We start from the raw sequence: 26,519 nt of genomic DNA on the forward strand, positions 1-26,519 counted from the left end.
AATGAACTGCAACCTCTGCCCTGGCCTGTGGAAGGGAAGGCACACGTGTAACTTCCTTGGCAGATGCTGGAGCCGTTAGAATGCCCGTTAATCCAAAGGGTTTGCCAGTCGATTAGACCGCGAGCCCGCCGGTGGGCAGGGATCGCCTCTATCTGTTGCCGAACTGTCCGAGCGCTTAGTACAGTGCTCTGCACCCGGTAAGCGCTCGATAAATACTATCGAACGAATGGTGTCAACACCCGAATCGGTTCCCCGGCTCTTTCCCAGCTACGGTGGCTCGGATAAGCGAGCTGTGTCTCCGGAACCGTCCGGCGGCTCGTCTTCCGTTTCTTCTTAACGCGGAAACCGTCTCCAGAGGAAAAAAAAGCGGCCCGCTGATGTGAGGTAAACCAAAACTCTGATTCCCTTTACCTTCTCTCTCGTGGGAGGTGCCCGACACCGTCCCACCAACGAAATGCCACGAAACCGCTTAAGAAAGAGTAAACGAGATTTTATTTAAGTCCAATTAACACAACGTTTCAGTTAGCAAGAACTCTCCATAACGAGCACAGCGGAGTACGGAGCGAAGCACCGGGGGAGAGGAGGGCGGTTATTTTGGTGCGGTGACGGATTATCTGGCTTCCATCGCATCTGTGAGTGAATACAATGCCGTGGGCCTGCTCCGGAGAGCTAGAAGCTGTGTCTGCGTGAGAGCGGGGGCCTCTTCTCCCTCCGCTCGGCATTTCCCCAGAGCCCTCCCCGGGCGAGGCTGGCAACCGCTCCGGCCAACCCGGCGGGAAGGCAGAGCCGGGAGAGGGCAAGGGAGGAAGCGGCAGGGCCGGCCCGGCCGAGGGCTCATTTATTCCTGGCAGCCAGGGGCTTGCGGCTGATCTTCTTGGACTTGTCGTTGTTCTTCTTCGGAGGCTCGGGGTTGGCCTGCATGTGTCTGCCGTACAGGCTGCGGGAAGAGAGACGCACAGTTAGGCGGGTGCCGAAACGGCTCGAAGCCGGACGAGCCGGTGCCCCCCCCCCCCCCCGAGCGCCTTTAGGCACCGGGGTCCGTCCGAGCGGCGCCCGGGCCCCCGAGGCCCGGCGCTAAACACGCTCCGGCCCGTGACTGTCCTCTCCGGCTCAGGCTGGGGGGGGATCGCCCGGCCTTCTGAGCTCGTCGGGCGCAGCCGGGCCTCCACGAGTCCTCCCCCGGAACGTAGCCGGCAACGGCGACGGAAATCCCGTCCAACCGCAGAGGGGAAGCGAGATCCGTGAAGGGTGGGCGCTCCTGGCGCCCCGGGGGCCGGGCTCACGTGATCGACGGCCCCGGGGCGGCCACCGCACATCAATGCCACGCCGATGAGGGCCGCTGACTAAATGTTGACAAAGTGCCTCACGGAGACGCCGGCCGCCGCCGCGGGCCGAGAGGATTCCTTCCCGACCTCGGATTGTAATAAATAGATAATTTATGAGTAATCCTGATGAAACGGAATCAGATGCCGACCTCCGGTAAACACGGCCGAGCGCCACTCCGGCCCTGAGGTGAGTGGCCTCTTAGCGCGACTCCCTCGGCCAGCCCCGGCCCCGCGGCCCAGACCCAGCCTCCTCTCTTAGCCAAGGGGCGATCCTCCCTTCCTGGCGGGCGGGCACGGGGCGGGCCGAGCCCAGGCCCGAGCTCCTTCACCAAGCTCGCCGGGCTCAGCCAGGAGCCCGGCTGGACCCGCGGCTGCGAGCGAAGGCTAGCGGATCCTGAGCCGGGGGGCTGTACTGATCGCTCCCGCAGCCTAGGGGCTGTGGCCTGGGAGGCGGGGAGGGCGGGAGCAGAGCTGTGGGTACCACCTCGCTTCCAGGATGAAAGTGACCGGTGGCCCCCGGGGCAGGACGGCCGTGGGACTCGGAGGCGATGACCCTTCTGGGCCTGGAAGCCAGGCTGGATTCACTGAGCGGGCGAGGCACAGTCGGGCTTCCTCCCCTAGCCCTCGGGACCCCTGGCCACCCTCGAGTGGATTGATCTGGAAGCCCCCGGCCCCGCTCTGACCGGTCACCGGCCCAGGGCTGGGCCGCTGCGATGCCACCTTCTCTCCGGCCCTTTGCCGTTTATCGCCAGCCATCCAGCTCCTCTTTCCTCCCCTTCCTCACAGCCCAAGCGAACAGCCAGGACTGACGCAGCCTCGCGTCACCGTCTCGGACGCCACCTGGACGGTTTCCTGCCAGGGCTTGGGAGTGGTCCAGGCCAGTCCTGTTTCCAAAGGGCCACAGGTCCACTCCCGGGAGAGGATCACTGGGGAAGGCAGCCCGTCCACCTCCACACCGAAGCAGAAACTCCACATCATCCAGGTCTTCAATCCTCTTTCTCTTCCCGCTCTCTCTCCTCGCTCCTCTCCCGTTCCAACCCAGCCCATACGGTTCACTCGTGGGCCGTGCTCCCAACTCACCGCCGGCCCCTTGCTCACGCCCTCCTTCCTGACCAGCACTGCCCCCATTTAAAGCCCTACTGAAGTCTCACCTCCTCCGGGAAGCCTTCCCTGACCACTCATCTCCCCCCCCCCCCACCATGTCACTTATGAACTACAGCCTGCACCCCCTAAACACTTTGATACTCACCCCCCCCCCCACGGCACATCCTTATACATTTTTACTTCTCCTCCCTATATATTATTTTAATGTCTGATTCCTGGCCAGACAGCAAGCTCCCTGAAGGCAGGGATTTTGTCTACTTACACTATTTTCCTCTCCCAAACACTCAGTCTAGTGCTTTGCACAGAGTGGTTGACCTGAGAAAAACCGGCCCCTCGAGTCCTCGGGGTCCGAAGCCACAGACATCGATCGCTGGGCGCGGGGGAGCCAGCAGCCAGGGATTCTGGCTAAGACTCCTCGCCAAAGACCGGGACCCGGAACGGCGAGGCCTCTACGGGCTACCTACTCCAGGTGCTGTTTCCCTCCTTAGTGCTCTTAACTTTTGAAATCTGCATTTATAATTACTCCCTTTATTTATTACTGTCATTTGTACAACTGCTCCCAATAGTGGTATTTGTTAAGCGCTTACTCTATGCCAAGCAATGGGGCAGATACAAACTAATCAGGGTGGACGCGGGGCTCACAGTCTTCATCCCCACTGCACAGATGAGGTAAGAAGCACAGAGACGTTAAGTGACTCGCCTGACGTCACACGCGTGATGGATTCGGACTGGGGCCGACGCCCAGGCCCGTGCTCTATCCACGCTGCTTATTTGGAATTTATTTCTGTTCCCTACGTGTCTGGCACCCGCCCCCCCCACACCCACCTAAATTATGCTCCCCTTGAGGGATCGTTTGTAAATCGTTTATTTTGTACTCACCCCTCGGCTTGGCCCATAGTAAGTGGTCAATAAATAAAGACATAAATAAACTTGCGTAGCAGTGTGAGACTCAGCTAAAGTAGAGAAGGCCTAGCCGTTTTACCTGCAGCCTTTTTCCTCCGTCTCCATCCCACGCGCACTCCCCCCCCCCCCGGCTCCTCCTCCCCCCTACTTCGGCAGGTTTTGGGAAACAGTGTGGCCTGACGGATAGAGCGCGGGCCCGGCCGTCAGAAGGAACCGGGTTCTAATCCCGGCTCTGCCGCCGGTCGACGGCGGGCAAGTCGCTTCACTTCTCTGTGCCTCAGTTACCTCACCCGGAAAATGGAGACGAAGACTGTGAACCCCCATCTGGGACGGGGACTCCGTCCAACCTGATTACTCCGGATCTATCCCAGGATTTAGGACGGTGCCTGGCACGTAGTAAGCGTTTAACAAATACCGCGGTGACTAGGAAACGGGAGGGCTCGATCTGCGTCGAACCGTTCTACCGGGGGTGGGGAGCAAGCAGAGCTCTCCCATCTGATCCGCTCCAGGGACGCCCACCGGCTCCGCAAAGCTACCCACGCCCCAGGAAGAGACGCTCGTTAAACATCGTCCGACCGTCCGCTCCATCAGCATCTCCTCCCGTCCCTTCCGAGCCGAGCCGTCACTCCCACGCCGGAAGCTCGCCGGGGGCATTCCCAAGAGCCCGGGCCGCACACGCCTTCCTCCGGATAAATGCGGAGGGAATCGATAACCACAGCTCGATGCATTACTTAGGCAGTTAAGAAAATAGGCGATCCTTTTCAATTACGCCGCAGAGTGCTAAACGTGGCAATTTTCAGAACCAACAACAGGGCAAAAAACTTCGACTTCTAAGCTCCTCCAACTACTGAAGACTGGATCTGGGCAGAGCTAAGTTCACCCCCCGCAGCGCTCCGCTTACGTAGGGACCGCGTTCGCCCCGTGCAGACGCGCTGAAGGAAAACTCCTGGCGTGGTGCTCGGCCCGTCGCGGATGCCGCGCGCCTACGCGACCGTTTCTCCCGCTACTGAGCTTGTGCTGTAACCGGACAGGCAAGTGTTTTTGGGAGAACCTTCCCTCACTCTGCCGCCATGTTCAAAGCGGGACGTGGCAGACCGGGCTGTGGAAGGATACGGTATCACACGGTGATTCTCTGGGTGCTCTGCTTAGTCAACTGTACATTCAGTTATTTCTTTCGATGACTCTGAAAACACCCCGCGTGCTAACTCCGAGGGCGGGTGTCCGGGGGGCCTGGCATCGGAGCCCTGGCGTGGATCGGCGGGGGGGGCGACGGAGATTGGCACTCCTTTCGGTCTCGGGCTCTCGGCAGAGTGGCCGTCCTCGGGCATTCAATCGGTGGTACTCATCGAGCACTTACCGTGTGCAGAACATCGTACTAACCGCTCGGGAGAGCACCACACGACGGAGTTTGGAGGATACGTTCCCTGACGACAAAGAGCTTACGGTCCAGAGGAGGGATCCACGCAACGGAATCCCAAGTGGGAATGGATTCTTTCATAGCTACAATGTTACAGACGGGGAGATTTATTCTTTGACCAAAGCCAGGTACCCTGTTTCCACCAAAATTACTCAGCCTTGGGAAACTGTAGATGACTGAAATACGTCCAATATTTTTACTGAGGAAGGCGGCCAACCTGTTACTTCATCGGAACACAGACGTGTCAACCGCTCCAGGTAGCCCGGCCCAGGCCCTTACTGGCCCTCTTGAACCTTTCCCTCTCAGCCCTCGGCTTTCTCTCCCTCTGTCACCGGCTGTGAGCTCGCAGCTGGTGACATAAAGGTGGGCGGTGTCGTCAAATCAAAGCCTGCCACGGGATGTAATTTCAGCAGCAAGGTTAAGGCCGTTTCGCACCCCTAGAAACTTCCTCAGTCACGGCCCGGCCGGGGCAACTCTTCCCTGTCTGCAATTGAAATCCAAGTTCGGTGCTCCGGCCCCGTAACGACGACGCTGAAATCACACCACCTCCAAGAGGCCTTCCCTGACCGAGCCCTCACTTCTACTCCCTCTCCGATCTCTGGCGCCTACAGATTTGGATCTCTTTTTCTTTAAGCACGTGATAGTTATCCCGCAGCTCCTACGTCCAGAACTTTAACGGTGGTTTCCCCCTCTAGACGGTAAGCTCCTGGCGGGCAGGGACTGTGTCTACCAACTCTGTCGTACCGAACGCTCCCAAGCGCTTAGTACAGTGGCCCGCCCATGATAAGCACTACGTGATCGACTGAGACTTGATCGCGTCACCGAGAACCTGCAGTGAGAGCATCTGGAGTCAGGCAGAGCCCTCCGCATCCTCTCGTCACCTTCTCGCTGGGCCGGTGGGCACGACGGTTACGGGATGGGTAGCTCGTTTCGAGGCCGTGCCGTAGCGCCCTGGACCGGCAGACGGTTGCCATGGTAGCCGCTCGGTCTTCCCCATCCCCCGAGACGGCCCTCTGGGGGGATTTCTGCTGCGGTGGGTCACCGCACGGGATACGCCGGCTGGTCTTTCGGTCGGCACCCTTGGCCCCGGCTCCAGCACGGTCCCCCTCCTTCTGGCCGTCTCAACCCCTCCCCGGCCCCTTCGCCGCCGGGAGAGGTGGGTTGAAATTTGGGTGAGGGAGTTATCCCTCTCTCTATCCGGATGTTGAAGCCGAGGTGCCGATTTCAGGGGGAGGCAGAGAAGCCGTGACAGCATCATGTCTTTAAAATACCCTGTGGCTGGCGGGCGGGAGATGAGGCCACTTCATTACCTGCTGCTAAACGGTGCCGATATCTCAATCCCAATCTAAAAACTTCCAGAAACGGGGGGACGATGCCCGGGAATCCGCCCTTCGTGCCTGGGCTGACCTGGGAGTGCAGAGGTTCAAAGGACTTCCCAAGGAAAACCACCCCCCTCCTCTCTCTCCGAGGACCTGGCACCTAAATGTAACTTTTCCAATATGTCTTTCCTCAAATTGTCAGAATAATATTCTTTGGCCGTATTGCTGAGCTAAATAGCGGGATTACAGAACTCTCCAAATCTTTTTCTCGCATGCGTTCGAAAAGAGGGAAACGTAAGCGATTTACAACATTGCAATTTCGGTTTTTCAGAAATGAAGAGTTCTCTCGCCCCGATCTGTGAGGGATAATGTTTTGCCTTCCAGGGGATTATTCCAGGCAGAGCAACTACACACAATTAGCCGCGTCGGAGGTCATGGGTTCGACTCCCGGCTCTGCCACCTGTCAGCTGGGTGACTGTGGGCGAGTCACTTCACTTCTCTGTGCCTCAGTTCCCTCATCTGGCAAATGGGGATTAACTGTGAGCCTCACGTGGGACAACCTGATTACCCTGTATCTACCGCAGCGCTTAGAACGGTGCTCTGCACATAGTAAGCGCTTAACAAACACCAACATTATTATTATTAATATTTAGCAATCAGAAAAGAGGGGACTCTTAGAACACAGCACAAGAAAAGGCAGGGGTACAAAGAAGGAAAATGGCCCCAGGCACTGTGGAGAGCACATCAGTCAAGCCGGTGGCATTTACCATGTGCAGAACACTGTACTAGGCGCTTGGGAGAGTACAACAGAATTAGCAGGCGCATTCCCTGCCCGTAACGAGCTCTGCAGACTAGAAACAGTGCAGTTAGGAGTGGCCTCTGGGTGGATTTCTCACGGGGGGAGTAAATCTCTCTTTTGCCCTTTGCTAATTTAGAACCACATTTCCCATCATTACAATCGACCAATAGTGGTCATTGAGCATCTGCTCTGTGCAGAGCATTGTGCTGAGCAGCTGGGATGGTACAATAGAATTATAGACCCAATCCCCGCTTTCAAGGAGCTTACCCTCTAGCAGGGGAGACAGAAACGAAAATATAGGTAAGAGAAAGTAACAGACTATAAAATAAGACTAAATACGGAATTGCCTGTGATTAAGTAATGGCAGAGTTAAATTGTTACAACATGTAGTTTTACAATACACATGATGAACTGATTTTGAAATTCACCCAACACAAGGCCTTGTCTTCCTTTCGGTCAGCTAATCGATGATTTAGGAGATGGATGACACTAATTCTAACCCAAGACATCGTTCTTTCGCGCGATTTTCTTGAGTTTCTTTTTTATACCGCGCTCCTACCCGCCTTTCTCTTCTGCTGCTTGGTATTAAAAAATGAAAAAACAAAACAAAAAAACCCCACCCCAAAGCAAAGCATCCCTCTCCCTGTTTCTGAGGCAAGTTCGCTTCGCGGCTGTCTTGGTCAGACAAGCAATCCTGCCCCGGCGATTACAACGTTGCAACCAGTTTGCGTTCGTTAGTCTGTAGAGTGCAGTTTGTACACGTCCCTGATATACGTATGATTTTCAAAGACGACCCGCCCCCCCCCCCCGACAGGAAAATCCATCCACGTATACGAGTGTGGCCGAGAAGAACAACACTCCCTGCCTACCGTGCCCGAAATCGCGGTTGACTCTCGCTTCTAAAATGGGCCGGACCGCCGCCCGGGGCCTGTCTCTGTTTCTGAGCCTTCCACATGGCATCCTGATAATATCAACTGTGATATTTTTTAAGCACTTACTACGTGCCAGGTACTAAGCACCGATAAGAGCAAATCGGACCCGGTCCCTGTCCCGCGTGGGGCTCACAGGCTCAGTCCTCATGTCGCAGATGAGGTAACCGAGGCCCAGAAAAGCGAAGTAACTCGCCCAAGGTCACTCAGCGGACAAGCGGCGGAGCCGGGATTAGAACCCACGACCTTCCGCCCAGGCCCGGGCTCTTTCAACTATTCCACGCCGCTTCTGAGAACTAACAGATGTTCCCCGGTTTTCATCCTCTAGACTGTAGGCTGGTTATAGGCAGGGAACACGTCGGCTAACTCTCGTACTCTCCCAAGCGTTCGGTCCAGTGCTCTGCACATAGTGAGTGCTCAGTAAATACCACTGATTGATTGATGCGAGCCGGGGGGCGGGGGGGGCTTTCTTCTCTCGTCCTGTCCCTTTCCCTCTTCCCCACACCTCTGCTCCCCCACGTTCCTCCGCTAATGCCCGTCTCCCCATCTAGACGGCAAGCTGGTCGTGCCCGCCGCTTCTCTTCCACTGTACTCTCCCCCACGGTTAGCGCAGTGTTCTGCACACGGTAAGCGCGCTACAAACACCGTGTCCTCCTTCCCAAGTGCAAATCGATCTGTGGCCTTTGGCCGTTTGATAGTCGCCCCACAGCACCTATGTACAAGCCCTTCAATTATAGATTATTTTAGTCAGTCACATTATTGCCCGTCTCCCGCTCCGGACTGTACGCTCACCTTGGGGAGGGGACTTATCTGTTGATTCTGCTGCAGTGTATTCTTCCCAGTGCTTATCACAGTGCTCTTCACATACTAAGCGCTCAATAAATACTACCGACTGACCGATGGCAGAGTAATGATAATGTTGGTATTTGTTAAGCGCTTACTATGTGCAGAGCACCGTTCTAAGCGCTGGGGGAGATACAGGGTCATCGCGTCGTCCCACGTGAGGCTCACAGTTAGTCCCCGTTTTCCAGATGGGGTCACCGAGGCCCAGAGACGTTAAGTGACCCGCCCACAGTCACACAGCTGACAAGTGGCAGAGCCGGGAGTCGAACCCACGGCCTCTGACTCCGAAGCCCGGGCTCTTTCCACTGAGCCAGGCTGACCCTCTGGGCTATTTAGGGCTGAGTATCCCTGGAGATGTCCTTCCTTCATTCATTCATTCGATAGTATTTCCTGAGCGCTTACTATGCGCAGAGCACTGTACTAAGCGCTTGGACTGGACAATTCGGCCACAGTTAGAGACAATCCCTGCCCAGTGACGGGCCCACAGTCGAAACGGCCGCACACAGTCACGCACCTTGAACTTAGTATGTCCCTTCTAAATCCTCTCCTCCACCCAACTTTCCCATCAGAGCTTGCGACTTCAGCATCGCCCTTGACTTCTCCTGGCACTTCAAGCCCACGCTCATTAAATCTTACTGGTTTTTCTTGATTTTTTTTAAAATGGTACCCGTCCAGATGTTGCTCCTCGGCAGGGACGGCACCGAGCGGCGGATTACCTATTCAAGTTGGCTTGGAAACGGTCCCCGTCTAAATCGGAGGCAGAAGGATCTAATTCCCATTTGACGGATGAGGAAACTGAGGCACCGAGAAGCGAAGGGACTTGCCCTGGGTCAACGGCCGGCAAGTGACAGCCAGGATTAGAACCCAGGTCCTCGGGCCACACAGCTTCCCTCAGCCTTCCTCCTCAGCATCTCCAAGATTGGCTCCCTCCTCTCACCCAAGCAGCCACCACGTCAGGCTAAGCACTTGTCCACCACAGGCTTGACGACTGCTTTAACCGCCCTTCCGGTCTCCCTGCTTCCAGTCTCTCACTCTGCTGCCCGACTCGCTCTTCTGAAATATCGTTCCGCACGTGTCTCTCCATTCCCCCCGACCCTTCGGTGGTTCCTCTTTACACCAAGCGGAAATTCCTGAGCTTACGCTTCCATCGGCCCTCTCATTCCTACTTCTCATCTACTCCCCTCATCCACTATACCCCGACTTGCATTTAACTCCGCTCAAGCGCTTCTCTTCCAACCTCTGACATTTTACTGATATCTTTCCTGTGGCCTAGAACTCCCTCCCACCTCAGAACGTAGCGCTCCCTCCCTTCGAAAATCACAATTCCTCCAGGGACCCTTTCCCGATCGCCCCTCCCCGGCCCAGGTTTTATCTCCCAAAACTATCACTTCTTCTGCACCAACCGCAACGTGGGTACTCCCAACCACTGACTTACGTACCCTACCGTCGCAGCACCGTTTCCTTCCTCTTCCCGTAAGAATAACATTAAACCAATAAAAATAGCACACGACTAAGCACTGGAGGAGATAAGATGATCCGATCCAACAGCCTTTGTCTCGCATCGGGGTCCCGGTGAAAGAGGGAGGGACAGCACGTACTTCATCCCCGGTTTCCGGACGAGGCACGGAGAGGTTAGGTGACTCGGCCGGGGTCGCCCCACAGGTCGGGGGCAGAGCCGGGACTAAGATTCGGGAGTCCCAAGTCTCCCGATTCCCGGAAAGATGCTCTCTTCACCAGGCCAGACCATCTTCCGTCCGGTGGGGCGGGGGGCGGGACTCCAAACTACTGTACTTTGCCAAGGGCTCTGACAGAGCGGGTGCTCGGTAAATCCTTTCGATGGATGCCGAACGGGAGAGAGAACTTAAAGCGGTTGACGGGGTGGCACGATCAGGAAAAAAACCAACAACTGTTGGTCTTCGCAGAACTAGACCCTTAATCTGGACTTCAAAATGCCCAGGCCTGGCTGGCTAACGAGAATATTCCTTCGAAGGCCACGGTCCCCGCACCCCGAGGCCTCTGAAGAAGGGGTGTCCCGAAGGATAACTAAAACTCTTAGACTCTCGGCGAGGGGGGCGGGAAAATGGCGATACCTGGGGCGTTAAAGTCTCCGTCTGTCCTAACCAAGGCTCCCATCGAGAGGCCCGCCGCCCCATCCGACACCACAGTTCATCCCGGGCTCCCTCCGGGAAGCAGCGTCGACCTCTCGGTCTCCGACCCGGGCTTTGACCGAGCAACTCGCTGCTGCTGATTGAAAAGTGATGAAGGTCTTTAGGAGATCTTTAGTCCCGTTTCGACGGCCACCCCTTTGCAGACCAAGCTGTTCTAGACTATATTCAGGTGAGACCCACATTACGTAAGAGTCAATAATCTTTATGGTAACACTGCAGTGAAAGTGTCATTCGTTGTAATGAACACAGATCGTAAGTTAAGCCCCCAGCTACCTCTCCGTTATTTTTCATTATCCCGGTCCTTGCTTTGTTATATTTCAGGAGTACTGTGGGAATTAAACCGGCTATATTTGCTAGTCAGCTCTTGTTACTCAGATTAGCTTGTGCTAAAATGTAATTGGGCAATTCACAAACAGCACCGGCTGTTAAGGGTACGCAACAGATACCGGTTCCACTCCCTGTTTTCTCTTTTCAAACTCTGAAACGGTACTCGGTTGGCAGCCCGGCGAACAACAAGCGTCCGAATCCGACAGGACAGACCTAGCCCCGAACCTCCGGTTTGCCACTTTTAAAAATGGACTCATCGATCTTTTTCATTCTGTACGTCGACGCGGTACTCACAAACTTAGCTGATCCGCGTCGATCTCCGCTTTCCTGGAAGGCGCAGAGCAAGTCGGACACATTAACGGAGAGAAAGTTCGGTGAAAGCTCCGTCTGCTCTGCGCACGGTAAAATGGGAGCTGTCATCTTGGGGGCCCCCAGTAGCCTCCCCCCGCCTGAGGAACTGAGCTCAATCGAGTGACCTCTCTGACCTTTTTCGCCCCCGAGGTCTCCCACTGGCTGCCCTGGTCTGCGAAGCCGCGTCTGCCTGCATCAAGGACTTGACCTCATCCAGAAACATTGGCGGCTTTCCGGTACTCCCGGAGCTCAACTCCTTAGCCCTCCCCAAAGGACGCTGCGCATTTCCTTTCTCATTACTATACAAAGTTCTGGAGCAGCAGATGACTCACTGGATGATCACGAAAGATCAATCAGTCTGACTCCCCCATGAGACGGGGGGCCGCGACGTAGCAACCCGGCAGAGCGACACCTCGCCGGAGGGTGGGTGGGGGGAGGATGGGCCCCTCGGCAAAGATGCGTCCTCTGGGGCTGGAGCCGGGGTAGCGGGCGCGACCCGGGGGAGATTCTGCTGTCATCGTGGCTGCCCCGGTCCCTCTCTCGACGGGCCTCGCCGTCGGGGAGCGGAGGGGACCCGGGTACCGTCCGTTCCCAATTCTCCACCGGCTCGACAATGGCCCGCTTCGAAAGGGAGCGGGGGGAGAAGGGAGGAGGGCGCGGGGAAGCTTGCTCTTCCCCGGCAGCTACTGAGACGGCACGGCGGGGCCTTAAGATGGAAGAGGAGGAGGGCGGAGGAGAGAGAACGGTGGGGAAGGGACGCGGGTCAGGATCAACAAACAACGGGGCAAACACAGGACAAGGCTGGAGATGGGGGCCTCCTTTAAAGGTCCCTGACCTGGCCTTGCCCCCGGAACGGAAACTAATTCCACAGCCACCAACCATGCTGACATTTTTCACTGAAAACCCAAAAGAAAGCTGAATTTACTAGGGTTTTACATCTTGGAGAAATTGCTTTCCTCGGAAGCGTCTGTGCGAGCCAAATGAATCCAGTCAATCAGTCGTTAGTTACTAAGCGCTTACTTTATGCAGGGCATTGTACTAAGCAATTGGGAGAGTACAACAGACACATTCCCTGTCCACAGTGAGCTTATTATTATTATTACTGTTATTAAGTGCCGACGAGCCGTTTCCAATTCGTAGCGACTCCGTGGATATACTATCCCCAGAAGGTCCCGTCCCCTGCCGTAATCGCCACCTTTCTAACCGTTCTTCCGTTGTCGTTATGGTCTCTATCCATCTAGATGCTGCTCTGCCTCGTGCTCCTTTTCCCCGGACCTTTCCTAGCAGCAGTGTCTTCTCCAGAGAATCAGTCCTTCTGATTATAAATCCAAAATACGCTCATCTAAGTCGAGTCGCGTGGCCTTCCAAAGACCACTTTGGCTAGAACTGTTCCGTTCTCTACGTCCTGAGAGTTTGGGAAGTTCTGGGCTGGACAGAACCTATCTTCAGAGGTCGCAAGGTTCCTTTTTTTGGTGAACAGGGAATTAGGAGGAGAGGGAAGCAGCATGGCTTAGTGGAAAGAGGCACATCTTAAATCCTAAATCAACCTCTGCCACTTGTCTGCTGTGTGACCTTGGCAAATCACCTCACTTCTCTGTGCCTCGGTTTCCTGTTCTGCTCTCCTATACCTCCCGTAAGAGTGTGAGCGGGCAGTGAGTGTTTCTGATCTGATTACCTTGAATTTACCCACCGACCGACTACTCTGCAGTGCACATAAGAAGGGTTTGACAAATTCCGCCGTTATAATCAACAGAGAAGTACGCCCGTTCAGTTTTTTAGGCTGAACCACACGGTGGAAGAGGAGGTAAGACGGACAAGAAGGTTCGCAAGGTAAATATTTGATCAGCTAACTCCTTTGGCGCAAGAACCAAAACCTTGGTTTCTGACCTCACCGGTAATTTATAAATATACTAAAACTTCCAATGGCGTGACATCATACACCGACAAAAAGCAAATATGTCAATGCACATCCGGTGCGATTTCCAGGTTTGTTTAAATAAAAGGGGAAAGAGTATACAGATTAGCCCAACTACACCAGGAGCGGAATGAACGTCTTAGTCAAACACCCACCTTTCTTAAACGGCTTGTAGTATTTATTATAATATGTTAAAATGATATATTACCACCGCTAATGATAAGTATAAAAAGTGGGGGATTTTGTCGAGTGTTTTCATAAGCTAATGGCTGGACTCAGTGCCGGGGTAGATATAACGCAATCGGATAAGGCTCAGTTCCCGTCTTCCAGGAGGCATCCAGTCTTACTTTGCTCTCTCTTCCTCCTCAAATAGCTTCTCTAGGCTCTACTTTCATTGAGAGACCAAAATCCGCTTTTAAATCTCGACACCTTCCTCTTCACAAAAGGGGGCTACGAATATAATGCCGAACTCCGTGACACCAATCAATCGATCATTCCGTATCGATCGAGTGAAAACTGTGCGCAGAGCGCACTGTACTAACCCCTTGGGTGAGTACAATATAATAGAGTTGGTGGCCACGTCCCCCGCCCAGAGCGAGCTTACAGTTTAAGAGGGGGAGACCGACGTAAACACAAATGAATTGTGGATACGAACCGGTGCAGAAGGGAGTGGGAGGATCACAAGCGCACGCCCGCCCTGTACGTGACGAGTTCCAGATTTAGGCAGAAATTCTACAATAGCGGAGAGAGAGTTCGTGCTGTAGTGACAATAGCAAATACCAACATTATTAATTATGATTATTACCCCAGCGCTTAGAACAGTGCTCTGCACATAGTAAGCGCTTAACAAATACCAACATTAGTAATAGCAAATGCTCAAGAGATTTTAATGAAAATGGATGATGGAAGCATCCCGTGAGCTGGCACCCATCAGATGACAGAAATAAGTACGCTCCTGTCCAGTTTACAGTAAGGTAATTAGACCGTAAGCCCGTCAATGGGCAGGGACCGTCGCTATCTGTTGCCGATTTGCCCATTCCAAGCGCTTAGTACAGTGCTCCGCACACAGTAAGCGCTCAATAAATACTATTGAATGAATGAACGAACTTCACGTATAAAGCACCGTTTAAGTATGGCCGAAGAGGGTCTTCTCAAAATGAGAGTGAAGATAGGAGGGGTTCTAAGGAGGAATTCAGCTGTCATTGAGCATTATGGCAGGTGCCTCTAATAACGTTGGTATTTGTTAAGCGCTTACTATGTGCAGAGCACTGTTCTAAGCGCTGGGGGAGATACCGGGGAATGAGGTTGTCCCACGTGAGGCTCACAGTCTTCATCCCCATTTTACAGATGAGGGAACTGAGGCCCAGAGAAGTGAAGTGACTCGCCCACAGTCACCCAGCTGACAAGGGGCAGAGTTGGGATTCGAACCCATGACCTCTGACTCCCAAGCCCGGGCTCTTCCCACCGAGCCACGCCGCTTCTCAAGTCTCTAGTGGGGGAAGGACCCGCTTCCCTAAATACTCCAAGAAATCACAATAAATAGATATCACTTGTCTTTTACGCCGAGAAGCAGCGTGGCTTAGTGGAGAGAGACCGGGCTTGGGAGTCGGAGGTCGTGGGTTCTCGGCCACTTGTCAGCTGGGTGACTTGGGGCAAGTCACTTGGCTTCTCTGGGCCTCAGCCACCTCATCTGGAAAATGGGGATGAAGACTGGGAGCCCCACGCGGGACAACCCGATGGCCTTGTATCTCCCCCAGCGCTTAGAACAGTGCTTGGCCCGTAGTAAGCGCTCGACAAATACTATTATTATTATTCCTCAATTACCGAGCATGATCGCTACTGTACTTCGGATTACGACGCGGGCGGATTTATAACATCTAGCTGGGAAGTATCTCAGTGACGCATGAGGGGCTTCTTGAGCCTGGAAAATAAGATCCGACGATTTGAATGAAAACAGAAGGAAGAGGACAGTGTAACATAACCTTCAGGTCATCTCTCACTTGCTGATGTTTCGTCGGGCCGGATTCGACGAATAGTAATGTATCGGTGTCATTGGAAGTCAAGAACACAGCCGAGTACGTCCAGATCTCTCAAACTACCCTGCCCTAAGGGATCATTCGGAGGGATTGTCGGGCTTCCTTCTCCCTCGGGGCCGGATCGCTCCCAAGTAGGAAATCAAGAACGGTGCTTGGCACAGAGTAAGCGCTTAATGAATGCCATTTTTATTATTATGGGCTTAAGGGGGCCAGACCCAAATTATATCTGTGAGCTTACAAGGGCTCTTCTGAGTATGTTAGGCGTCACCAGATTTGAGAACGAAGCCCTCATATAGGACCTCCTCTCCCCCGACCCCCAGCCCCCTGTCACCTGTGCCCTTGGCTGGGCATCTCTTAAGCACTTTGATACCTCAGCCCCTTACGCGCGTGTCGTTATACTTCATCATTCCCCCGTCCTGTAATTCATTTTAATGTCTGTCTCCCTCTGTAGGCCCTAAACTCGCCGGGGGCGGGGTTCGCACCTCCCGATTCTGTTGCATTGACCTTTTCCAAAGGCTCAGTCCAGTGCTCCGGTAAGAACTCAATCGGTACCAAAGATCGATCGCTTGGTAGTTCGGACTAGTCGAAAGGGCACGGGGACGGGGCTCAGGAGACCCGGTTTCTAGTCCCGGCCCTGCCGGCGTCTTGCGGCGCGGGCAGGGCCGTGTGGAGCGACCACTTGACTTCTTTGGGTTTCGATTACCGCACCCGTAAAATGGGGGGACGATCACCCCCCCGCTTCTCCCTAGGACCCCGGGATGGCGCGTGGCTAATCCGAAGGACTCGTGAGGGTGGGCATCCAGGGGCTGGCGTAAACCGGTCCCCGAGTGACCGGTGGGTTGAACCCTGCTGGCCCCTGGCTAACGCTGGACCAGATAACCCCGACGACAAGGTGGTTTTCCTGCCCCGGGAGAGGCTCAGGCTCACTCTGCATCAACCTTCCAGAAGAAAGGACGCGAGGTCAACGAATCTGCATGATCCAGCTTGATTTTCACTTAACGCCAGTCACTGGGCATTTCTTAGAGGCTGGAGGATGGACGCTGTCCTCTCTCTGTCCACGGCCAACTCAGAATGCTCTCCATCAGCAACTCCGGGCCGGAAACACCTGCACGTCCCCTAGGCTGCCAAACAGCAGGTGGGCCGGAGCTCTGTCAACGGCAACCCAAGGGCAGGACGGCAGCACCTTGAATCCAAAGCTGATTCCGGCCTCGCTGTACGACGCCGGCCGGAAATACGAGCGGCACGATCTCCTTCCACATCCCCTCCCAGGGCCCAAGAGAAGCAGCTTCACGGGTCCCCGCGGGGGTGGGAAGCAGCGCGATCCGGGTTCTAAACCTGGCTCCCCTACTTGTGTCTGCTGTGGGACCCTGGGTGGGTCACTTCACTTCTCCGGGCCTCAGTTACCTCATCTGTAAAACGGGGATTGAGCCTGTGAGCCCCACGTGGGACAGGCACTTTGTCCAACCTGATTAGCCTGTATCTCCTCCAACGCTTAGAACGGTGCCTGACACGTTATGGGCGCTTAACAGATGCCATTTTTGAGAAGCGGCGCGGCTCAGTGGCAAGAGCCCGGGCTTAGGGAGTCAGAGGCCACGGGTACGAATCCCGGCTCTGCCGCTGGCCAGCTGTGTGACTTTGGGCGAGTCGCTTCACTTCTCTGGGCCTCAGTGACCTCATCTGTCAAATGGGGATGAAAACTGCGAGCCCCATGTATCCCCCCAGGGCTCAGAACAGTGCTTCGCACATAGTAAGCGCTTAACAAATGCCACCACCACCATCATCATCATTTTTATTATTATGCTCCCGCCTGCTGTCCAGGCCCACACAGTGGATTTTGTTCTGTTTTGCTGTCCGTCTCCCCCTTCTAGGCTGCGAGGCCGCGGTTGGGTAGGGATTGTCCCTATCTGTTCCCGGACTGTCCTTTCTAAGCGCTCAGTACAGCGCTCTGCACACAGTAAGCGCTCAATAAATACGACAGAATGAATCCACGAGAGCTGCAGCCCATGGGGCTCCGGGCTGGGTCGCGACACCTTCGCTTTCGATTCTAGGAGACCTCAGCAAGGCGAGTTCGCGTCCTCTTCCGGCTGGTCGGGATCATCTTAACGAGAGTCAGGGTCCGTGACCGAAACCGTCCCCGGATCCGCGCAGGCGGGATCGGTTGCATGATCTCGTCGAGAGTCTTGCCAGCTCTCTCCGTTATCCGGAGCGACTGTCCCCCCCCACACCCTGACGAGGCCGACGGTGACCAGTACGCCGAGTCCAACTCCCCGCCCCCGGTCCGGTTTTCAGAGGTGGGGAAAGAGCAGGACGGCGTGTAATAATGATAATAATGATGTTGGTATTGGCTAAGCGCTTACTACGCGCAGACTGTTCTAAGCGCTGGGGTAGATACAGGGCAATCAGGTTGTCCCACGCGAGGCTCACAGTTAATCCTCACAGATGAGGTAACTGAGGCCCAGAGAAGTGAAGGGACTCGCCCACAGTCACACAGCTGCCAAGTGGCAGAGCCGGGATTCGAACCCATGACCTCTGACTCCCAAGCCCGGGCTCTTTCCACTGAGCCGCGCTGCTTCTCTACCGGACGACGGGAGAGAAGCGGCTTCTCCGGCAGAGAAGAACTGAGCCCGAAGCTGACGCTGAGCGAGTCTGAAGGCCTGCCACCGAGGACCGAGGACCGACTGTGACCGCTGCCGGGCGCTCTCTGCCAGACAGGCAGCGCCGTGGGTGACGCCAAACAACACACAACGCCTGACGTCAGCACCCCGCGTTCTGTTCGCGGCGGGACGTGACCGCGTTGGGCATCGTGCGGGGGTGGCACCTCGTTTCAGGCCGGGGTGGGGCGAGGGCACGCGGAACCAGAGCGGATCGGTAGCGTCGCCCTGTCACGTCCCACTCCTGATTTTCCCACTCCCCTGGAGAGAAACTCCCTTCCCGGGGGCTTTATCCGGGAGGCCTGGGGTCGAGGGCTTTCCCGTTCGCGGCAGGGATACCGACGGAACAGCGTTCCCCGCCCGTTCCATATCGCTGCCATGTTCACGGCATTTATCTGCAGCCCTCAGATCGCACCCGGCTCTGCAGGTGAAGTACAACGTGCCTTCTGGCAAATGTTTTTAACAATAAGACCGAGAAACCTGGATGCGGGTGGGTGATCACACGCGGACATTCTCATCCACAACACTGCAGTTGAAGAAAGAGTCTGTACTATGTTCACAGGTGGCGACTTTTTGTTTGGAGCGGGTGGGAGGACGTGGTGGGGCTCTGAGGAGGCGAGAAAGGTAAGAAGGTACGTACGGGCGGAAGAAAGAAGAGCAGCTCGTCGCGGGCGGGGAACGTGACTACGGACTCTGTTATATTGGACTCTCCCAAGTGCTCAGTAAAGTGCTCCGCACGGCATGGGCATTCAATAAACACGACTGATCGACTGATAGAAGGCCGAGCTCTGCATCCCACTCTATTCTCTCCCGTTCTCCCGCGGAGAACGCGCTTGCTTCCGTGACTTCGAGAACCATCCCTAAGCGGATGCTTCCCGGATCCATCACTCCAGTCCTGACTGCTCCTCTGCGCTCTCTCCTTTCATCTCTACCTGGATGTCCTGCTGTCGCGTCAAGCCTAACGTGACCAAAACAGAACTCCTCATCTTCTCGCTGACTTCCCCATCACTGTAGACACCGCTCTCACCCTCCACCTCACAAGCCCACGGCGTCAACCTCAACCTACCTTTCTCATTCATCCCACGCGTTCGACCCGTTCCCGAATCCCGCCGGGTCTGCTCGTTGCGGGCAGGGAATGCGTCTCTTTAGTGTTCTACTGCGCTCTCCCAAGGGCTGAATACGGTGCTCTGCATACGGAAATGGCTCGATAAATACGACCGAATGACCTCCCTCCCTCCCGTCTCTCCCCACCGCAGTCCATACTTCACTTTGCTGCCCAGGTCGTTTTCCGAAAAGAAGAAAACATCCAGCTCGTGTCTCCTCACTCCCCCCAAACCTCCAGTCGTTGACCATCCCCCTCCGCATCAAGCTGAAACTCCATACCTTTGGCTTTAAAGGCATTCCTGACTTACCCCACTGATCTCTTACTACAATCCCGCCTGCGCGTTTTATTCCTCTAAAACCAAGCTCGTCTCTGTAGCTTGACCTTTGCTATCTCGAAGCCGACGTTCTTCCTCCCTCCCCTTTTATATATGCCGGACTACCACTCGCCCCGCTTTCAAAATCACATCGCCGAAAGATCTTCCCCAACCAAGCCCTCATTTCTCCTACTCCCTCTCCCTTCTACGTTGCCTGTGCACTTTAAGCATTTGAGATTTACCCCACCTTAAACCCCGCAGCACTTGGGTACATATCCTTTAACTTGCCATCTCCCCCCTGGGTAATTTCTTTCGACGACGTCTGTCCCCGCAGTAGACGGAAACCTCCCCGTGGGCGGCGAATCACATCTACCGACTCTACTGTCTTTTCTCTCCCAAGAGCTCCGGGCAGGGCTCTGCACACAGTAAGCACTCAATAAATGCCCTTCACGGCCTGGGAAGTACAAAGGCAAAAGAAAAGAAGGGAAAGGGGAGAAAGGGAGAGGGTGGAGGAGTCAGGACGACGAACTCGCCGCTGCTTCTCCTGCTCCTCAAACCGCTGTTGTTTTGGAGTCCTTGTCAGGGCTGGGGCGCGATTCCTTTGGCCCCAAATAAACATTCCCACCAGGAGGGACCGTCTGTCCACCCGGCTCCTCCTTGGCCGGCCCGGAGAGCGTACGGTAGGAGTCACGGAGACGGTGCCCCGCGGCTGCCCCCGCGGCTGTGAGACGGCTCGGCAGCGGTGGGCGGCAGGTTCTGTGTGGCCGTGTAGGGTGCTCCAGCCACGGCGGCTCCCTCAGTTTCTCCCCCGAGCCCCTGGGTGGGACGACTAGGCAGGTGAATGAGCCCTCCCGTTCGACCGCCCGGGCCCAGTGCCAAGAGGAATCCAAACGCCTGTGGCATCCTCTCCCTCCTCCCACGGCCAACGGACGAGACAGGCCGTGCCGCCATCTTGGCTCCCCCTCTGTGGCTCTGGCTCAGCTGCCACGGAGCCGATGCCCCCGATGCGGCATCGGGGCTGTGTCTTTTCTATCGGATTTCGTGATGAGCCTCACGGAGGAGCCAAGTTTCACTTCTAAACCCTCAAAATTAGACGAGCCATAGATCTCCATGAACGGATTCGAAACGAGGCGAATGGCACCGAACCGGACAAATTCCACGTGACTTTATTGGACACTACAGGCTTAACTCTGTGGCCGTGTCGACGGAGAGCAAGAAGTTGGCAGAGCTGCTGCTCTCGAACCCCGGGAAACTAACGGCTCACTGCCTGATCTAATTTCTTACCCAACAGCGGAGATCCCTGCCCTCCCTAAGGTCTGAGTCGACTGCAGATTGGAAATTTAAAACCAATAGAAAGAGTAGAAACAAGATCAGAGAGAGCTGGATATCTGCACCGTAATCCTTAAAGCAACAATCTCCCTACACTTCCCGACAATTTCGGACAGATGCAAGTCACCCTACGGAAAAGGTCGAATGTACAGACGCTCCACCTCGACTGTCCTTTCTAGAACGTTGCGAGAGCCGGAAAATACCACCCGAGATCGGAACTGTTTTCTCGACCACCGCGAGCTTGGTTTTTGCGATACAAAAACACAGTTCACGGACGCTGCTCTCTCCGAACCTCCCTCTGGGAAACGGCACCGGGTCGAATAAGAATTTTCCACGATTCTTCTTAGCGGAAGGCTGCATGCAGGGTTACTAGGGAAAGCATCCCGGAGAATGTTTACATTCCTGCCAAATAGAAATTCTCATCGGGTGATTGATGGCCGAGATACTAAATTTAATTAGACAGTTTAATGAATAAGTTAAAGCCGCCCAATTTGACAGGAAATTATGAATCCCGACCTTAATCAATCAAGCGCATTTACTGAATGTTTACCGAGTGCAGAATACTGCGCTAAATGCTCGAGAGAGGACAGTACTCTCTGCCGTGTGACCTCGGGCAAGTCACTTAACTTCTCTGTGCCTCATCTGTAGAAGGGAGATTAAAATTGAGCCCCACGTGGGACAGGGACCGTGTCCAACTTGATCACTTTGGATCTGCCCCAGGCGCGTAGTAAGTGCTTAACAAATGCCAAATTTTTAAAAAAAGTACAATAGAGTCAGTAGACCTGTTTGAAAAGAAGGTTGTGAATGTCTTTACGTTAGTACATACCTGTAATTCCTTTATTTATAATAATGTTGGTATTTGTTAAGCGCCTGTTATGCGCCGAGCGCTGCTCTAAGCGCTGGGGTAGATACAGGGTCATCAGGTCGTCCCACGTGAGGCTCACAGTCTTCATCCCCATTTTACAGATGAGGGAACTGAGGCCCAGAGAAGTGAAGTGACTCGCCCACAGTCACACAGCTGCCAAGTGGCAGAGCCGGGATTCGAACCCATGACCGCTGACTCCCAAGCCCGGGCTCTTTCCCCTGAGCCACGCTGCTTCCCATTTATATTTATATTAATGTCTGTCTCCCCCGTCCTACACTGTAAGCTCGGTGTGGGCAGGGGCTGCGCCCGTTTCCCGTTGTACTGTACTCTCCCAAGTGCTCAGTACAGTGCTCTGCACACGGTAAGCGCTCAATAAATATCACTGAATGAATAGTTACTGAAAATTCTTCTGAAAACCCAAAGATAGACGGGCACGATTCTCCTGATCATAAGCAACGCAGAAGACAGGGGCAAAAAATAAAACACACGGAGAGTATCTTGCTTTCCCATTCCTAAGTCTCCCCTCAAAACCTAAAACGACCTCAACCATTATTATTATTTACAATAACACTACAATTGTGGTATTTGTTAAGTGCTTACTATGTGCCAAGCATTGAACAGTGAGGGAGACACAAGATAAGCAGGTTGGACACAGTTCTACCCCACTTCAGTAGGAGGGAGAAGAGGGATTTAATTCCCTTTTCAGGGATGAGGAAATTGAAGCACAGAGGAGGCAAGTGACTCGACCAAGGTCACTCAGAGAAGTGACAGAGAGCGGATTAGGTTCCCCGCCTCCCGGGCCCGCGCTCTATCCACGAGGCCGTGCCACTTCTCCAATCCAATTTCCCCCTTCCGACCCCACCTCCTAGTGACCGGTGATCATTTTCTCCCCCTTTTAACGTTGGGTCCACGCTCTGGACCAGTGATCGCCCAAATCCGTTTACTTCCAAAAGCTCCCTCTTCCCGCCTGTCCGAAGACCGGCAGCTGGACAAAAATAAGTCTCCTACAGCCCGGAATAACACCCGGGCCATCCCTCGGGAACCGGCAAGTGCCGGCCACAATCCGACCCAATCGAGCGCCATTTAATGGCGAATCCCGAGTATCTATTGAGTTCAGAGCGCTGCGTCACCTACTCCGGGAAAGCAAAGCAAAACCCGCGTTCCCTGATCTCAAGGAGCTCACGGGGGTGACGGAAAGACCAAAATTCCAACTCCACACTACGGATGCCCTTTCCGATTCCTTCCCCCCGGTGACGACCCATTTGATTATAATTCTCCCCGCTCGGATGGCTTTCCTGGAAGACGACCAAGCAGGCAGACTAGTGGTAACGATGGTAATAATTGAATGATAATACTGATAACGATTCTGATGGTCATAACATTTGCTAGGCACTTATTATGTGCCAAGCCCTGAACTAAACGCTGGGGTAAGCTATATAGGCCGGGCACAATCCCCGTCGCAGTGTTTGCAGTCTAGGGGGAAGGGAGAACAGGAATTTCCAGTTTAAGAGAGGAGAAAGACTTATTAAAATCACGCCTCCTCCGAGAGGCCTTCCCAACTAAGCCCCCACATCCCCTTCTCCTTTCCGTGTCGCCTTTATACTTAATAATGATAATCTTGGTATCTGTTAAGCGCTTGCTATGTGCAAAGCTGGGGGGATACGAGGCGATCAGGCTGTCCCTCAGGGGGCTCACAGTCTTCACCCCCATTTTACAGATGAGGTAACTGAGGCCCAGAGAAGTGAAGTGACTTGCCCAAAGTCACACAGCTGGCAAGTGGCCGAGCCGGGATTCGAACCCACGACCTCTGACTCCCAAGCCTGGGCTCCTGCCACTGAGCCACGCTGCTTCTCTAATACTCTAATACGTGAATTTGTACCCTTAATTCACCCCCCCTCTCAGCCCCACAGGACTTACGTACATATCTGGAATTGATTTTAACACGTTTCCTCCTTTATTCATTCATTCAATAGTATTTATTGAGCGCTTACTATGTGCAGAGCACCGTACCAAGCGCTTGGAATGGACCATTCGGCAACAGACAGAGACAATCCCTGCCCAGTGACCGGCGTACAGTCTAATCGGGGGAGAAAGACGGACAAAAACATGACAGTGAGCTCCTTTTAGGAAGGGAACCCGTCTCCGAAACTGGCTGTACCGTACCCTCCCAAGCGTTTCGTCCGCTGCTCTGCCCGCGGCAGGAGCTCGGTAAACGCGACCGACGGGAAGACCAAGGCACGGAGAAGTTAAGTGACTGGCCCAAGGTCACACAGCACAGCTGGGATCAGAAGCCAGGTCCTCCGACTCCTAAATTCTGTCCACGAGGCCATCCTGCCGATCCACAGGAAAGGATCTCATCCTCCCAATTCTGTTGATCGTAGAGGGAAGGGCAAAGACGGCCCAGTGGGAAGAGCACAGGACTGGGAATCAGAAGCCTTGAGCTCTAGGTCTGGATCTGCCAGTTGCTTGCCGTGAAACTCTTTTCAAGTCACTTAACTTCTCTGTGCCTCAGTTGCCTCTGTCCCCCTCTCTCCAACCAAGCCTGTGGGACAAGGACGGGGTCCAAACCTCTATCTACTCCGGCGCTTAGACCGATGCCTGATACATAATAAGGATTTAACAAATGCGATTGAACAACGTTACCAAGGGAGTTGGCTTCGATTTATAATTTCGGTTCTGTGCCGGACGGGGGACGACGGTCAGAAAATGGCGTGAGAGGAGATTTGAGTAAGGCTTGGGAGGTGTCCTGATGTCGGCATCAGCCAACAGCGTCATTCTGGGTCAGGCCGGCGGTCCATCGTCCCAAGTGCTCTCTGGCTCGGAACGTGCTCCCGGGATCCTTGAGGAAACCATGTGATGGATGACTTCCTTTGGAACCTTGCCTTTATTGGCGACGTTTCAGGTACACGCAGTTATTTTTTAGCAAGGCAGTTGTCTGACAATTACTTTCAGGTGGCAGCCCCTTCTATTTGACTTCCGTTTCACTCAGTCTCCTCAGGAATGAATTCCGGAGACCTTACCGACCCGACCGGCTTGGCTGATCTTTTTTGCGATAACAACAACATCGGCAAGCGCCGTCACCACCCCGGAACCGGGCAAAGGGGCCCAAAGAGTTCCGGTATTAATTAGCGCTCATCTGTCCGCCGGTAAAGCAACTTCAGTCGTTAATTCGGTAACCACTGAGAAATCTGTCACGTTCTACATGAAGGGATCAAAAGCCAAGATTCGGAATGAGATACTCAGCCGCGTCGCCGGTGGCGAGACCGTTCCACTCCTGGCCCCGGTCGGAAGGCTTCAGAGCTTCAAGCCGATCCTAGTATTTGTTAAGCACTTGCCGTGTGCAAATTACCGTACTAAGCCCCGGGAAAAGAAGACAAATTTTATTTCTTGCTTCATATGGTACCGTTAAGGGCCAAGTAAGTGTCAACCACGGTTCTAAGTGCCGGGATGGATGAAAGATAATCGGGCTGGATAGACTCCACGACCCAGGTGGGGTTCACAGTCTCAATCCCCATTTTACCGACGAGTTAACTGAGTCACAGAGAAGTTAAGTGATCGGCCTGGGGTCACACGGCAGACAAATGGCGGAGCCGGGATCAGAACCCAGGTCCTCTGACTCTCAGTTCCATCTCTCCCTACTAGGCCACGCTGCTTCTCCCGGGAATTGGCCGTGGCCCCTGTCTTTTGGGAAGGGCTCACCGTCGAAAGGGAAAAACGGGGAGAGTTACGCCGGCGAGAGACACGTGCGGAGATGGAACAAAACGTTGAGACAACAAATATAAGGATGGCTGATGGGAGAACACCCCTGAATTCTGCTTATCCTAAATTGGAGGGTCGAGCCCCGCTCCAAAGGGCCATCTGATCGGCAACGGGTCGGCGGCGGAAGAGCGAACGTGAACTTCACAACACCCTCAACCACCTCCTCGCTCCTCACCACCTGCGCCCCGGCGGGGACGTGACGGGCAGGGACAAGACGGGGGCCAGTGGTGCTGGGCACCGGCCTGAACCGTTCCTCCGCCCCCATTCTCCGTCTCCGGATGAGAGACTCCGGCATCGGGAGAGCCCAGTGCTAGAACCGGTGCCGTCCGTGTTCCCCCCACTCCTCAGGCACCTCCAGCGGTCGTCCATCCACCTCCCCGTCGAACGAAAACTCCTCACCGGTGGCTTTAAAACACTCGGTCGCCTCGCCCCCTCCTACGTCACCCCGCTACTCTCCTACTACGACCCAGCCCGCACACTTCGTTCCTCTAATGCCAACCTTCTCACCGGACCCCCGTCGCGTCCGTCTCGCTGCCGACTTCTCGCCCTCGTCCCGCCTCCGGCCTGGAACGCCCTCCCTCCTCAAATCAGACGGACAGTTGCTCCCTCCCCATTCAAAGCTTTATCGGGGGCACATCTCCTCCTGGAAGCCTTCCCTGATTTTGCCTTCCTTTCCTCTTCTCCCACTTCCTTCTGCACCGCCCTGACTCGCTCCCTTTATTCATCCCCCCTCCCGGCCTCATGTATATATCTGTAATTTATTTATTTACGTATATTTGTCTCCCTCTCTAGACTGTGAGCTGATGTGGGCAGGGAGGGCGTCTCTTTATCGTTCTATTGAACTCTCCCGAGTGCTTCGTACAGTGCTCTGCACACAGCAAGCGCTCAATGAATACGGCTGAATGGATTATTTCCACAGGACACAAAATGCGCTCGTTTCCTAAGAGGTTTCCTGTCACGAATACATCCCCAACCAGGAGAAACCCTCTCCCAGAACAACCCACCGAAAACCTCTACGGACACTCGACGATTCAACTCCCCTCAAGGGACCGGGTCTGGCT

General features: G+C 54.6%; 1 protein-coding gene across 3 annotated transcripts in view; it reads right to left on the reverse strand.

The window, feature by feature from the left end:
* Positions 1-469: 469 nt before the first annotated feature.
* The window catches only part of RSU1 (Ras suppressor protein 1), a 200,171-nt gene continuing 174,121 nt past the window's right edge, over positions 470-26,519 (reverse strand). For all 3 annotated transcript variants that reach the window (XM_029077785.2, XM_029077784.2, XM_039913889.1), the window contains one exon: positions 470-937. In XM_029077785.2, coding sequence (XP_028933618.1) covers positions 835-937 — 103 coding nt within the window. In that variant the 3' untranslated portion in view covers positions 470-834. The remainder of the gene's footprint in view (positions 938-26,519) is intronic.

This window comes from Ornithorhynchus anatinus, chromosome 13 (assembly GCF_004115215.2).
Source record: "Ornithorhynchus anatinus isolate Pmale09 chromosome 13, mOrnAna1.pri.v4, whole genome shotgun sequence".
Taxonomy (NCBI): Eukaryota; Metazoa; Chordata; class Mammalia; order Monotremata; family Ornithorhynchidae; genus Ornithorhynchus; species Ornithorhynchus anatinus.